The sequence below is a fragment of the Python bivittatus genome, unplaced genomic scaffold, assembly GCF_059951505.1.
Source record: "Python bivittatus isolate LINGU-HERP-01145 unplaced genomic scaffold, Pbiv_v1 ctg000650_np1212, whole genome shotgun sequence".
Lineage (NCBI taxonomy): Eukaryota > Metazoa > Chordata > Lepidosauria > Squamata > Pythonidae > Python > Python bivittatus.
The window spans coordinates 1,486,107-1,500,174 of record NW_028277093.1 but is presented as its reverse complement, the minus strand read 5'-3'; the positions used below and the strand labels follow the sequence as shown (position 1 = coordinate 1,500,174).

The 14,068-nt window shown below is 43.4% G+C and overlaps 1 protein-coding gene across 1 annotated transcript; it reads left to right on the top strand.

Annotated features, from left to right (window-relative positions):
• The first annotated feature begins 821 nt into the window (after nucleotides 1-821).
• LOC148214474 (vomeronasal type-2 receptor 26-like) lies at nucleotides 822-10,046 on the top strand. Its single transcript, XM_088151195.1, has 6 exons — nucleotides 822-1,024; nucleotides 3,769-4,057; nucleotides 5,478-6,290; nucleotides 8,157-8,384; nucleotides 8,665-8,791; nucleotides 9,145-10,046. The coding sequence occupies exons 1-6, from the start codon at nucleotides 837-839 to the stop codon at nucleotides 10,044-10,046; spliced, it is 2,547 nt and encodes an 848-aa protein (XP_088007321.1). The 5' UTR covers nucleotides 822-836.
• The last annotated feature ends 4,022 nt before the right edge of the window (nucleotides 10,047-14,068 follow it).

The window sequence follows — 14,068 nt, the reverse complement described above, 5'->3', positions numbered from 1 at the left end:
ATATTTCTGTGACAAACTTCAACTGAAGTTCTTTCCACATTCCAGTGATTGATCTGGTTTCTCCCCATAAAGATCTTTTCATGGGAAGTGGAGTCACTGCTCCACATTCGTGAGCCTGGAACGGGAGAGCTGGTGTCAAGAATTCTGCCAAAGCACAGAACTTGGTTTGCTGAACAATCTCAAAACTCATAAAAAGGTTTCTTCTCTTACATTCAAAAAAAAAAAAGAGAGAGAACACTGAAAGCTGTTAGAACAAAATAAAAGACCAAGAGGAAAAAATTCAAAATAAAGCAGATTCATGCTAAATATTAGAAGAAACATGGAGATTTTCCAATGAGACCTGAACAGTCAGACTAGATGCCCTACAGGATCCCTCCTTGGTCACACCCTCCTAAGGGATTGGTCACACCCTCCTGTCTCATTCACTAAAACTTTGAAGCCATGTCTGGGACTTCCAAAGCCACATGGTGTCCCACAGAGTTCAAGGTGATGCAAGCACGATGTTCCTTCTCCTTCTCCTCCTTCACGTGGTCAAAATAATAGTTATTTGTTCATTCCCTTATGTCACATCTCCAGGGATGGTCTCCAAAGAGAGTTCTGGACATAAACATCAGTCTCAAGGAAAAACATGAAGTGATGTCTGGCATGAGAAACACTAAATGGCTCAAGACTTCCTATTTCAGGGACAGTGTTAAGGAGCTCCCTTGGTCCTCTCTTGGTGTAAGGCATTTCAGGGAAGCTTTGGTTCCTCCTTGTGACTTTCTTTGACAGAAATGGAAGCTGCAAGGCAGGGGATTGACTCAGGCAGACACATGGTCCTCCTGCTTCTCCTTCTCATGTTGCTTCCTCACCCAGCTGATGGGAAGCTCAGTTTGAAGTGCCCTCTGAATCTGAAGAGGAACGGAGCCAACCCACTAAATTATTACAAGCCAGGAGACCTTCTTCTGGGTGGGGTCATTGGGGCAACAAAAGCATCCTTCCTCCCCCATGATTTCAGCAGGAGCCCCTCTACAAATTTTTATGAGTAGGTCACCGCAGGTACTATGAAACGGCTTCTATGCTGGTCATTGCTAATTTCCAGACTTCCAGGCAACTCTAGATGTGACTGTGCTATTTCATTGTCATCTTTCATCCATTGCTGTCTAGTTCTGTTGGAGAAAGACTTGGGGGTTGGAATTCACATTGCATGGTTGCAAGGCTTCTGTCCTTCAGACACAACAGTGGTAAAATATGCAGGCATGTGGTTCTTCTTGACACAAAAAACCACAAATGCTACATCTCTTGTATACATGTTCACGGCTCATCCTTAGATCAGATTTTCCTGGTCAGTCGCTCTTGCTAGAGAGGGTTTGGGGTGCCTCGATGCAAAGGCATCAGCCCCAACACAGGATTCTGAGCTCTGAGGTCCCTTCTGGAATGTGAAGGAGTCCTCTCTCCCTCCGGTAAAGTGGAGAACAGACACCCACCTTCTTTTACGTCATCTGAGCAGAGAGATCTTAACTGAGGTGGCAGGGGATGTCTCCCCCCACCCACCCAAATACACACACCCTGATTGATTATTCAATGGTAAGTGTTAGTGTGGAGACTAAATTCTGTGGGGGAGATTTGAAAGTGGCTTCCCTTTCTTCTGGAAAAGAGAAGATGACAGAGAGATGGGATACCTGCTTCTCAACAACTGACAGCCAGCCTTGCAGGATTAAGAGCCAGGAGTGGACATTTCCAGGAAGCAGGAGGTGTAACTGCTAGGACACATTTGGAAACACAGGGGCTGGTGACTTCTCTTCTTGGAAGCATCCCAGCAAAGTCTGGATGGTCACTGGTCAAAGGTTGTTTTTTCACCTTGCCTTGGAAATATTGAACCATTAAATATTTAAAGATTATAAACCTTAAATAATAAACATTGAACTATTAGATATCGTCCACCTTCCTTTTTGACAAAGAAGGTCCTTTAGAGATCACCTAGTTCAACTCCTGCTCAGTGCAGAATCAACTACAGCATCTTCCACAGAGGACCATCCACCCTGTGTCTGAAGACCTCCAGCAAAGAAGAACACACCATGTCATGTGGCAGCATTTTCCACTGGCTGCAGATGTTCCTCCTGATGTTTAGCCTGAAACTCCTTCCTTGGGGTTGTAACCTATCGGTTCTGGTCCTGACTTATTGCATCTCCCCTCAATCATCTCTTCCAACAACTCTAAACTGTTTTGGGGATTGCCATGAAATTAAAAGACCCTTGCTCCTTGGAGGAAAGCTATGGCGAAGCTAGACAGCATATTAAAAAGCAGAGACATCACCTTGCCGACAAAGATCCACATAATCAAAGCCATGGTTTTTCCAATAGCAATGTATGGCTGTGAGAGCTGGACCATAAAGAAAGCTGAGCACCAAATAATTGATGCCTTTGAACTGTGGTGCTGGAGAAGACTCTTAAGAGTCCCCTGGACTGCTAGGAGGTCAAACCAGTCAATCCTAAAGGAAATCAACCCTGACTGTTCATTGGAAGGATTAATACTGAAGCTCAAGCTCAGATACTTTGGCCACCTAATGCGAAGAGAGGACTCTTTGGAAAAGACCCTGATGCTGGGAAAGATTGAAGGCAAAAGCAGAAATGGACAGCAGAGGATGAAATGGTTAGATAGCATCACCGAAGCAATGAACGTGAAATTGAGCAAACTCTGGGAGGCAGTGAAGGAGAGGAAGGCCTGGCGTGATATGGTTCATGGGGTCACGAAGAGTTGGACACGACTTAACGACTGAACAACAATGAAAGAAAGTAGCATCACAAGAGCTGTGAAACTATGCTTTATAGCTCATATTTTTAATGTTTAAAAGTGAGAAACTCTCAGCTCTTATATGCTCACACATGTTGCAGTCTGTGGGAGGGCAGACTTAATGGCAACTGTGAGAAAACAGAGAAACGGATGGTTTTGACCTTGTGTGTCTCTTTGCAAATATGTCTCTGTTTTGTCTTTGCGCAAGAAAGAAAAGGCCAAGGAGAATAACCTTGACTTCCCTTGATTTGCCATATGTGACTGGACTCCACTCCAGGGCAGTTGTACATGACTCTATCTGAGCTTCCAGCCCATCGCTCCCAGTCAATGTTGGATGACTACAGTGAGTTTCACTTGAATTTGGTCTTGGAATTCCTGGGCCAACTGCAAGGACAATTCAAGGAGATTCCAGGGCTGAACATAAATAGGGTCTTCTAGGGATCCTGTTCTTAGAATGCAACATAAAAGGAAAGAATTCCAAAATCCCAGCGGGAAAAAATGCTCCACTTCCAAGAGAGTTCCTGGTGTGATTAGGAATCCTAATGAAAATATCCATGTGTGACAACATCCAAACCATTCCTTTAAAACACACACACACACGCACACACACACACACAGAGAGAGAGAGAGAGAGAGAGAGAGAGAGCTTTGCTGATTTTAAAGAGCTCTATTACAAGAGGTTTTGAAGGAGGCTTTTTTCTATCTTATAATACATTTTCTGTGCTACACACTAATGCATTTAATTATAATTGTTGTTTTCACCTATTTTTCTTAACTTCATATTTCCTACTCAGAGACCTATTTCATAAAGGTTATTGAGATGATGTTGATGATGATGATATTAAAATGTATGGTTGAGTATTTCCTATATGCAGACATCGTTTGACCCATTGGCTGGTGATTTATGTTAGATTTAGACTGAACCCCCTTGTGGAGTTCTATAAAGATGACCATAGTTTCACTAATGATGGTGTGAAATGTATACATTTGCAGGAGAGGATCCATGCTTTCCTGGAAAATTCTCTCCTTCCTTTTTGCCATCCAGGAGATCAACCAGGATCTCCAGCTCCTACCCAACATCACCCTGGGCTACAACGTCCATGACAACCATTTCAACACAATCATGACTTCGGATGCCTTGCTAGATGTGCTTTCCACCGGGGAGGCAAATGTTCCAAACTACAAGTGTGGAAGACACAATAGACCCTTGGCAGTTTTTGATGGGTCCAATGCTGATATCTCCATCCAGATTTCAAACATGTTGGGCATTTATAAAATTCCACAGGTATGTGCATGTGTTGGGGGGGTGCTACTTCTCCTCTGAATTTTCCATGAAACTGAAGGGCAGCTTTTCATCATGGAAACTGTTGGCCTAGTGCAGTTGGAGTAGCTCCAGGGGGCAAAGGGTTAAAATAGCCACATTTGAAATACCTGGGTCCAATCCAAGTTAGTTTACGGAGCTTTATGGAGAGACGGTGAGATGGAGGGACAGAGAGATGGAGAAACGGAGACAGTGAAGAGGTAGAGGAGGTGTGAGGAGTGGAGGCTGTGAGGACATGAGGGGAGTTTGATCTGTCCCTGACCCTCCACCCCGAACCCCTAGGGAGTGGGTCAACACGTACCGGGGATTTGCTGGTGAGAGCGGTCAGAGTCTGGGAGCTGGAGGCAAGCCATGGCTTAGTTAAGACGGTGCTGGCTGCATGATGATAATAGAGATGGTGGAGGTGGTGGAGAAGGAGTCCTATGCTGGCCTCTGCTGAGGATGGCAGCTGGACTTGTACAGGATGCTAGGCTGCTGGCTGGACTTTCCATCTTACTTTTGGTTAGCAGAAATCCTGGGCTTTGGGCGGTGGCAGGGATGGCGGAGACAGCATCCATAAGAATCCTCACCATGTGGTGGTTGGCTCTTGGGCGCAGCAGTGTGTATGAGAAGTGGTTTGCCTCCCTGGCTGCTGAAGGTTTCATACTGCCTCAACCATACACCAAGCTAACCCTGGGCTATTTTGCTTTGGAATGTGATCTTGTTTTGGGAAGTGGCTTTTATGAGGATCTGGGGGCTGTGGGGTGGTGGATGAGAGTTTAGTGAGTGTGATTAGACCCCTTCTTCTGGGTGAGCGGCAGAAGAGTAGAGAGGCTCCCTGCTGGCCCAGTTACTCCTGAGGAAGTGGACAGGATCCTAGGGGACGTGAGTTTGGTCACCTGTGTTTTAGGTCCATGTCCCGCCTGGTTGGTAAAGGCATCTCAGGAGGTGATGAGCAGGTGGCTACTGGTGGTGGTTAATACATCCTTGACTAATGGGGTGGTACCCCAGCCATTTAAGAAGGCTGCGGTTCACCCCCTTCTTAAGAAGCCATTGCTAGATCCCACCCTGATGGACAACTTTCATCCCGTCTCCAATCTTCCCTTTTTGAGGAAGGTTGTTGAAAAGGTGGTTGCGTTGCAGCTCCAGAGTTAGAACAGCCAGATCTCTGATACATGGGTCCAATCCAAGTTAGATTCCTCCTATTTGTGGAAGAAACATCTCATACTCAAGGCTAAATGGGAGGAGGTGTAACCTAACTGTCCTGTGATTATAGACCTCTGAGAAATGTTGAAGTGTCTCCCTCTACCATATAAGGACCAGCATTGTTACCATAGATTTCAATTGCTAATATCTTGGCTTGGATTGGACTCAACATTTAACCCAAACTTCTTTTCCTTTTCAGATCAGTTATACTTTTGCTTCACAGGCTCTGAGTGATAAATCTCTCTTCCCTTTTTTCTACCGAGTGGTCCCCAAAGAAGGAGTTCAGTACCCCGCAATTATCAAACTGCTCCAGCATTTCAGGTGGATGTTGGTCGGTCTGGTCGCACCAGACTCTGATGGTGGAGAGAGGTTCATGAGAAGGTTGACTCCTCTGCTTGTCAGGAATGGCATTTGTGTTGTTTTATCCCAAAGCATCCCTGTGGCTGCTCCTCATGCACGTATTAATCCTTTTCAGTTCTACAAGTGGACACAAGTCAATGTCTTTGTTTACTGTGTGGAGACTGATTCCTTCATAAGGGGAATATTCCTTACGCAGACAATAATTGAAACCTATGCAAAACCCACAGTTGGAAAGGTCTGGATCACTTCAGCTTTGTGGGATTTTACTTTGCATTTACAGTATATTGCACGGAGTATTCCATCCATCTATGGCTATATTTCCTTCTTGATCCAGACTGGCAGAAATGCCAGATATGGTGATTTTCAATCTATTTACCCTTCTATCATATACTTTATACACAAAGCGTTTCATTGTTCATATTCCAAGCATGGCTTGTCCATGAAAGGCTGGACAAGATGCTCTGAGAAAGAGGTCCCAGAAGCTCTGCCCCAAGAGGAGATTGAAGGAATCCTATCTCTGGACAGCTACATCATTTATCGCTCCATCTGGACTGTGGCCAGGGCCTTAAATGCTGCCTATTCATCCACATCCAAGAGGAAAGTGAAGGATGATAAAGATCAGTTGGCTGTCCAACAGTTGCAGTCATGGCAGGTATTCCCTTTTGCATAACCCAGTGGTGCCATTCTTTTCTATTTTATCCTTGGGGTTCTCTGAGCTTGATTGTTTTCTTGCAAACGTTTCATTAACCATCTAGGTAACATCTTCAGTGCTAGAAGGGAGTGGGGCTTGCTCTCTGTAGTTTGCCCTGTCAGTGTTGGGGGGGGGGGTTCTCTTTAGTCGTTCCTTGATTAGCCTGTTGTTTAATGCTTGATTTTATGTCTGAATTGGTAGTTCCTTGATTAGTCTGTTGCTTACTGCTTGATTGTTTGTCTGGTGTTAATCCTGGTGTTAATCTCTGCTTATCTGGGTATTGATTGTTGGCGAGAAGATGTTCCGGTCTTTTTGTTTCCTTTCTGGGTTGCTGCAGTGTGTTTGCACCCATTTGAATAATATTGTTACACAGCTTCTCTTCTGGGGATTTGGGTTGTTACTCTAGTAATGGAGTACTTGTTTATTGTGGGTTGTTTTCCAATAGACTTGTGTTCCTAATTTTCCATCATTCATTCATTCATTCATTCATTCATTCATTCATTCATTCATTCATTCATTCATCATATTTATATAGCTGCCCATCTCACATAAAGTGGCTCTGGGCGGCATAATTTCCTCTGCTAATGTGGATATCCAGGAAGGGTAGCATGTTGTTGTCTTCTTCTTCTCTAGGGAATTTTATTCCTTTATTCCCACCAACACTGACAGGGCAAACCACTGCATATAAACAGAGAGTAAACCTCTCTCTTCTAGCACTGAAGATGTTACCTAGCTGGGTAATGAAACATCTGCAAGAAAACAACAAAGCTCAGAGAGCCCCAAGGACTCCACAGTTTAACCCTGAGCTACAGAAATTTTCTTCTATTGAAATGCAAGTATCTTGTACAATTTTTCCTAAAACTCATCTCTAGTTCGTTTCAATTCATTCATTCATTCATTCATTCATTCATTCATTCATTCATTCATTCATTCATTCATTCATTTTCTATGGCTGCCCATCTCAAAAAGTGAGTCTGGGTGGCAAATGATCATAAAATCATTTAAACCCAAACAGAAAGAATACAAGGAATAAATATATATATGAGAGCCAAGAAAAAATCATAACCATAGATGTTCATATAACCAGGAAACCGGGCCCTTAACACACTCAGGATCCCAGGCCCGGGGCACAACCAGCTCTTCAAGGCCTTATGAAAGGCCAACAGGGTTGGGGTCATCCTAATCTCTGGAGAGAGAATGTTGCAGAGGGCAGGGGCTACAGCAGAGAAGGCAGCCTCCTAGTCCCCATCAGCTGACATTCCTTGGCTGATGGGACCAGGAGCATACCCATCCTGTTCGTCCATGATCACCACCAGGATTTTAATTTCCATGCAACAGCATTCATACTTTCTGAAACAAATTGTAGTCACCCCACTCACAATTTAACCTACACCTTCACTTCCCTGCATGTATTCATCATCTACTCCACTCCATAAGATCAAACAACCTTCATCAAGATATTTTACAATTTCTCCTTTCTCTTCATTTCACAAACAGACAATATATCTTTCTCTGTTTCACGTCATTCTCCTTACCACAGATTGTTTCGATTCCAAATCACAATTTCCCACATGCTGCCATCAAACCCAGATGGTCCCACAAATATTGCCCTCTAATGCTCATCAGGGTTGTAGCTAATTCAGGCTCTCACATAACAATGCTCAGTAAGCTAGAGAAGGCGTAGACCAGGTCATGGTCCACACAGAATCCCTGATAATGATAAGCACTGCGGTAAGTACAGATGTGGAACAGTGGATCTGTGCAGAAGTATACTATCACAATTCCTGCTCTGTTTTCTGTGTTCTTCCCTCATCTCTGTTATTTTAGCTTCACCATTTCCTGCAAAACTCACAGCTTTACAATAACTCCTTGGATGGATTATATTTGGATGAGAGCGGAGAGCTGGCTGCTGACTTTGACATCATGAGTTGGGTGCAGTTTCCCAATAAGTCAGTTGCCCGGGCAAAATTTGGGAGCCTAGCAAGACAGGGATCGGCAGAAGCCACGTTCACTGTTGACCAGGATGCAATGGTGTCCCCCAAATGGCTCAATCAGGTGAAGGAAATCTTTCTTCCCCAGTTCTTTCCAAGGAAGGCCAAAATGGCTCTTTTGAGATTGGCTCTAATTACAGAATCTTGCAGGACTGATTGTGCTGCACCGCCTCCCCTTCTTATGCTCCAGTGAATGAGGGAGGTGTCTGCCTGTGCCACTCTCTGTCCAACAAAGACCGGGTAAACTTACACAAAGCCACCAGGTGGCTATCAGCAGAATCAATAAAGATACACCAACACATTTCCTATACATTGTCCTTGACGCTCCTTCTATTTTTGCTTAGTCCCTCCCCAAATCCAGATGTGTGGAGAGATGTCATCCAGGATTCATCAAGGTGCCTCGGGAAGGGGAACCCCTTTGCTGCTACGACTGTGTTCCTTGTGCGGAAGGGACCATCTCCACTCAGGAAGGTGGGTGGCTCTGAAGGAAAAGTCCCCCAGCAAGAGCGATCAGAGATTCTGGTTTTGAAATTTGGGTCTTCCTTTTGGTTTCCTTGTCTTAAGATCCAGAACGAGTTTCCTGAACTGAGTAATAAGAAATCATCTGGGAGAAAGACTGCACTCTCAGCCAGCCCCTCTTTTTCATTTGATCTACACTGCAGTTTTCCTGAGGAGAAAGAGAATAGATGGAAATCACCAATCTGAGAGGATGCATTTATGGAAGAAATGATAATGGCAGACAAGGTAGATAGAAGGAGACAAGGCTGACATTGCAGGAGGGGATAAACTACAAGGTGTATTTCTCTCATCTCTCCCCTTTGCAGATGCAGAAAAATGCACCAAATGTCCAGAGGATCAGCATCCAAATGAGAAACGAGATCAGTGCATCCCCAGGGTCACAATCTTCCTATCCTACAAAGGACATCTGGGGATCATCCTGGCTTCCTTTGCCCTCTTCTGGTCTTTAGCTACAGTGCTTGTGTTAGCAATCTTCATTAAGCACATGGAAACTCCAGTAGTCAAGGCCAACAACCGGGACATCTCCTACATCCTCCTCATCTCCCTGTTGTTCTCCTTCCTGACCTCCTTCCTCTTCATTGGCCAGCCAAGGAAAGCCACCTGCCTTCTCCGGCAAACCGTTTTCAGCATCGTCTTCTCAACTGCTGTGTCCTCGGTCTTAGCAAAGACAATCACAGTGGTGTTGGCCTTCCTGGCCACAAAGCCAGGCAACACCATGAGGAAATGGCTGGGGAAGACTCTAGCCAACTGCCTTGTTCTTTCTTGTTCTGGGATTCAAACTCTCATTTGCTCCATCTGGTTAGGAGTCTCTCCCCCCTACCCTGACTCTGACCTGCACTCCCAGCCTGGAGAGATCGTCCTGCAGTGCAACGAAGGGTCTGTTGCCATGTTTTATGGAGCCCTGGGCTCCATGGGTTTCCTGGCAGGCATCTGCTTCATGGTGGCTTTCCTGGCCAGGAACCTCCCTGGAGCCTTCAACGAAGCCAAGCTGATCACCTTCAGCATGCTGGTCTTCTGGAGCGTCTGGGTCTCCTTTGTGCCCACCTATCTGAGCACCAAGGGCAAGTACATGGTGGCCGTGCAGGTCTTCTCCATCTTGGCCTCCAGTGCTGGGCTGCTGGGCTGCATCTTCATCCCCAAGTGCTACATTATTTTACTGAGACCAGATCTGAACACAAAGGAAAATCTAATTATAAAAGTAAAATAGAAAACCCAACTCTTCTGGATTCTTTATTATTTTGCTATATTATTCTGATGAGGCCTGATCTTAATACAAAGGAACATTTGATGCTAAACTAAAATTGAATACAGATTCTTGTCGATCTCTTTGTCAGGAATATCATATCAGAAGCAGTAGCTGAACCGTCTATCTTTCTTTCCCCATTTCCCCAGATCCCCAATCTTAAAATCTCCCTTTTTAGCTAGATGATACTTTTTCACCCAACTATGCCAGCTGAAGGTCTCCTTCTAGGCTCTAGAAATGATAAGCTGCCAATCGCAGGTAGCCTTGAGACTCTGATGTTGAAAAAAGCAACTCAGACGGTCTATTACTCTTTCAGATGAAGAGAGGCTTTCTTTGGCAACAGATAAGTGCATCTTCTTGGCGCTTTTCATATTTTCAATGCTTACTTAAAAAAAAATGCTTACTTGAAAAAAACTGATTTGGATTTTGGGATTTATATATTGAGCAAAGAATCGAAGGGCTGAATTATTGGGTGTTTTTATGAAACAAGTGAATTTTTTTCGGACTTTAAAAAGTTAATTTTGTCGAATCTGTACCTTTGAGATTGGAGCTTGAGATTGCTGGTTAAAGACTTCTGTGGGAAAGCTGTTTTTTTTTATTTGGCTGCAATGCTGATTGGAGGCGCTTTGTAAACAAAAGTACTCTGAGACCTTGTCCCCCCCCCCTTTTTTTTGTCTGCAAGGCTTGTTATGGCTGCAGTTCAGCAAAGGGAATTTAAAGAGATACTTACACATTTACCGGAAGATCTCACTACTAGAAATTTACAAGTGATAGAAACTAAATTTGAATCCTTTGAGAAAAAAATTAAACAGATTCGATAGTGATATTGATTTGCAAACAAAATTGGATATTGTAAATAAGAATACTGATGATGTTACATGATGTGAAATAAGGGAATCTTCAGAACAAGAAACTGGAATAAGAGATCTGGATTTGGATGGAGGGCTGGATGATTTCGTTTACTTTGAGCCTGGAGATAATGAGTCTTTTATAAACCCCAAATTTACAACAGAAATAATAACAATAACAATAACGATGATGATGATGATGATGATGATGATGATGATGATGATGATGATGATGATGATGATGGACAATATCCAGACCATAAAGCAGAAGAGTATTTTGGAGATTTTTCCCTTTTTGGATGCACAGGAAGGACTTATTAAACCTTTGAAGACGTCTTTGATGGTAAAAAAGGGCAAAGTGACAAGAAATTACCACTTGAGATTTCACTTGAAGGAAAGATTAAATGTCAAGCTCCCTGAAAAGAAGAAAAAGGCATTTAAATATTGGTAAGGTCCTTGAGATAATACGTCTATATAAATTTCTTTAACTTTGTTTCTATTTAGAAATTGCTCTATATACTGGGATTTTTGCGTGTAACTGGAAGAAATGAAATGTTGACTTTGAGATTTGATATTTAGAATTGTTTTTGCTATAGAAATATTGTGTTTTATAGATATTACTTGAGTCAGAAGTTAATGGATTACCTTACTTATAACTGTACCAAAGAAAGTCGGAAGTTATTCTTTTCTCATTTTCTGTTTCTTTTTCCTCCCCCCCATTTTTTCTTTTCTTCCCCACATTTCTTTATCTATTTCTTTCTTTTCTACTTTTCTTTTGATGCCTTTGTGTATTTTATTCTTGTTTGAAACTGAATAAAATTCTTCTTAAAAAAAAGAAGCACAGCCGATTCATTCTTTTGGCACACTTCCAAATAGCAAGCAAGAGGAAATATTGAGAAAACTAAGGAATTTACAACAGACACTGTTAACAACACGTACAGCAGCGGAACCTCTGGTTGAATTAGTGGCAATATCTCCTAAAAAGGGTTGCAGCAACAATAATAACAATCTACAGACACCTCTGATACATTCTGATCTGAGGGTTTTCAACAGAGGAGGAACCAGAAGGAAGGCAATCTGGCAATTCTAGCAGATGGACTGAACCCGCAGCACTCAGTCAAGGACTGTATCTCCTCTGACATAAGACCTGGTTACATACATAAGACCTGGTTACATACAAACCCTTCGCTTCTCTCTCAGGCCACAGTTCCACCAAATGGACTGCAGGCTATAGGGACCCCTCAGAAGAAAATTCTCAGTACTTTGGATGAACCCACAGCCATGAATAGTTTAGCAACATGTCTATCCCAGCAACCTCAATCAAATATTGGAGACAGCCAGATCCCTGGGCACATTGAACTTACGATGGATGACCCTAACACCAGTGCATTGGCGTGTCAGTGTCCACTCACATGGACACCCGACAAAATACTGCAACAAAAGGAAGTCAACATGGTGAAGAATCACATAGTCCTGGTAAGCTGCTTTGCCACATAGAGTCTCCAAGAAAAATTCAAGTCGCTAATCAGTGTGTATGCCTGAATACCTCAGGTTCCCTTGATCTCAAGCCTGCAGATGAATGACTGAACACGATGCATTACAACCCAACCCCAGTTAGTGTCTCTTCCCGCTCACCTATAGATATGATTAATGATACAACTATTACAACTTTTATTGGTCTCTGTGCAGCGTTTGATTTAATAAATAGGGACCTTCTCTGGAAAAAACGTACGAACCTGAGCATGGATCCCAGACTCCTCATTTTGATTAAGGCATTACATTCTAACTCATGCCTAAGGGTACGCACAGGAGCTCATAGTTCCCTAACAGGGATAATTAGCACCAACAAGGGGGTCAGGCAAGGATGTATACTGGTTCCCATCTTGTTTAACCTGCATATTAATGATATCCCAAAGTCCCGCCATTCAACCAGTATGCATATGCCTAGAGTTAAAAGTAAACATGTAAATATTCTGCTCTACGCAGGTGACATGGTGTTGATGTCATACACCCAGGTAGGGATGAGAAGACTGCTACGTAGGCTTAGTTTATACTGTGCACTCAACTACCTGAACATCAATAAGTCTAAGACCAAGGGAAGACCAAGGTTTTCGGGAAGAGGTAGAGTAAGTATAACTGGAGCCTGAATAGGGAACACCTAGAATAGGCTAAGTCCTATTTATACCTAGGACGTATCTGTACACAAGCAGGCTCCTGGCTCCCACATTTTAAGAAGAGTTCTTTAAGGGCTACAGCCTGTGCCAGCGCCATAAGGCAGCTCACCAACCACAGCTACCCGGTTCTCTAATTCCAGACAAAAAGGTATATAACAGCAAAAGAGTCCCCAGGATTGTCTGAGTCCAATTATTGGCTGAAGATCTTATCTATGGACCCAGATAGACTACCCAAGCTTTGTCTTGAAGAGCAGCTGTATAATATGCCTTCTTGCTCTTGGGCTGTCCACCTCTCAAATGCCATCTTACCATATGCATCCTCCATCCAATTCCCAGTCCAATCAGATCTGAAGGCCAAGGAAAGTTTCAAACAGAGGGTCATGGATGTGGCTGCCCAAGAGGAAACTGTGTCCCTTAAACACGTTAAGTGCTTGAAGTTGCTGGCTCAGCATGAAACAGCCTCCTAGCTGGAAAAGTATTTAACAGCTTATACGCCCCAACATCTTAGAAGAGCTTTTTCAAGACCTCGTTTTGAACAACTAGACTCCATGGTAAGATATGGGAGGTTCCATGGAGTTCCATTTGAAGAAAGCCTGTGCATCTGTGGTGCACCAGCTGTTGAAGACATTGCACATGTCCTCTTTGATTGCAAACTATATTCTGCAGAAAGGACTGTATACTTAGATTCCTACTTACAAACTAAAAAATACTGCGGTACCCAGAATATCACCCAGATAAGCAGAGATTAACACCAAGATTATCACCAGACACACAATCAAGTAGTAAACAGTACCCTAATCAAGGAACTACCAGGAAAAAAAAAAAACACTGACACAGGCAGGGCAAGCCACTGTATATAAACAGAGAGCAAACTCTACTCCCTTCTAGCATTGAAGATGTTACCTAGCCGGGTAACAAAACATTTGCAAGAAAACAACCAAGCTCAGAGAACCCCAAGGACTCC

Coding starts and splice junctions, on each gene's coding strand:
- LOC148214474 (XM_088151195.1), top strand. CDS start 837: ATGTTGCTTCCTCACCCAGCTGATGGGAAGCTCAGTTTGAAGTGCCCT. Junction 4,058..5,477: donor GCATTTATAAAATTCCACAG/GTATGTGCATGT, acceptor TTTCCTTTTCAG/ATCAGTTATACTTTTGCTTC. Junction 8,385..8,664: donor CCCCCAAATGGCTCAATCAG/GTGAAGGAAATC, acceptor ATTTTTGCTTAG/TCCCTCCCCAAATCCAGATG.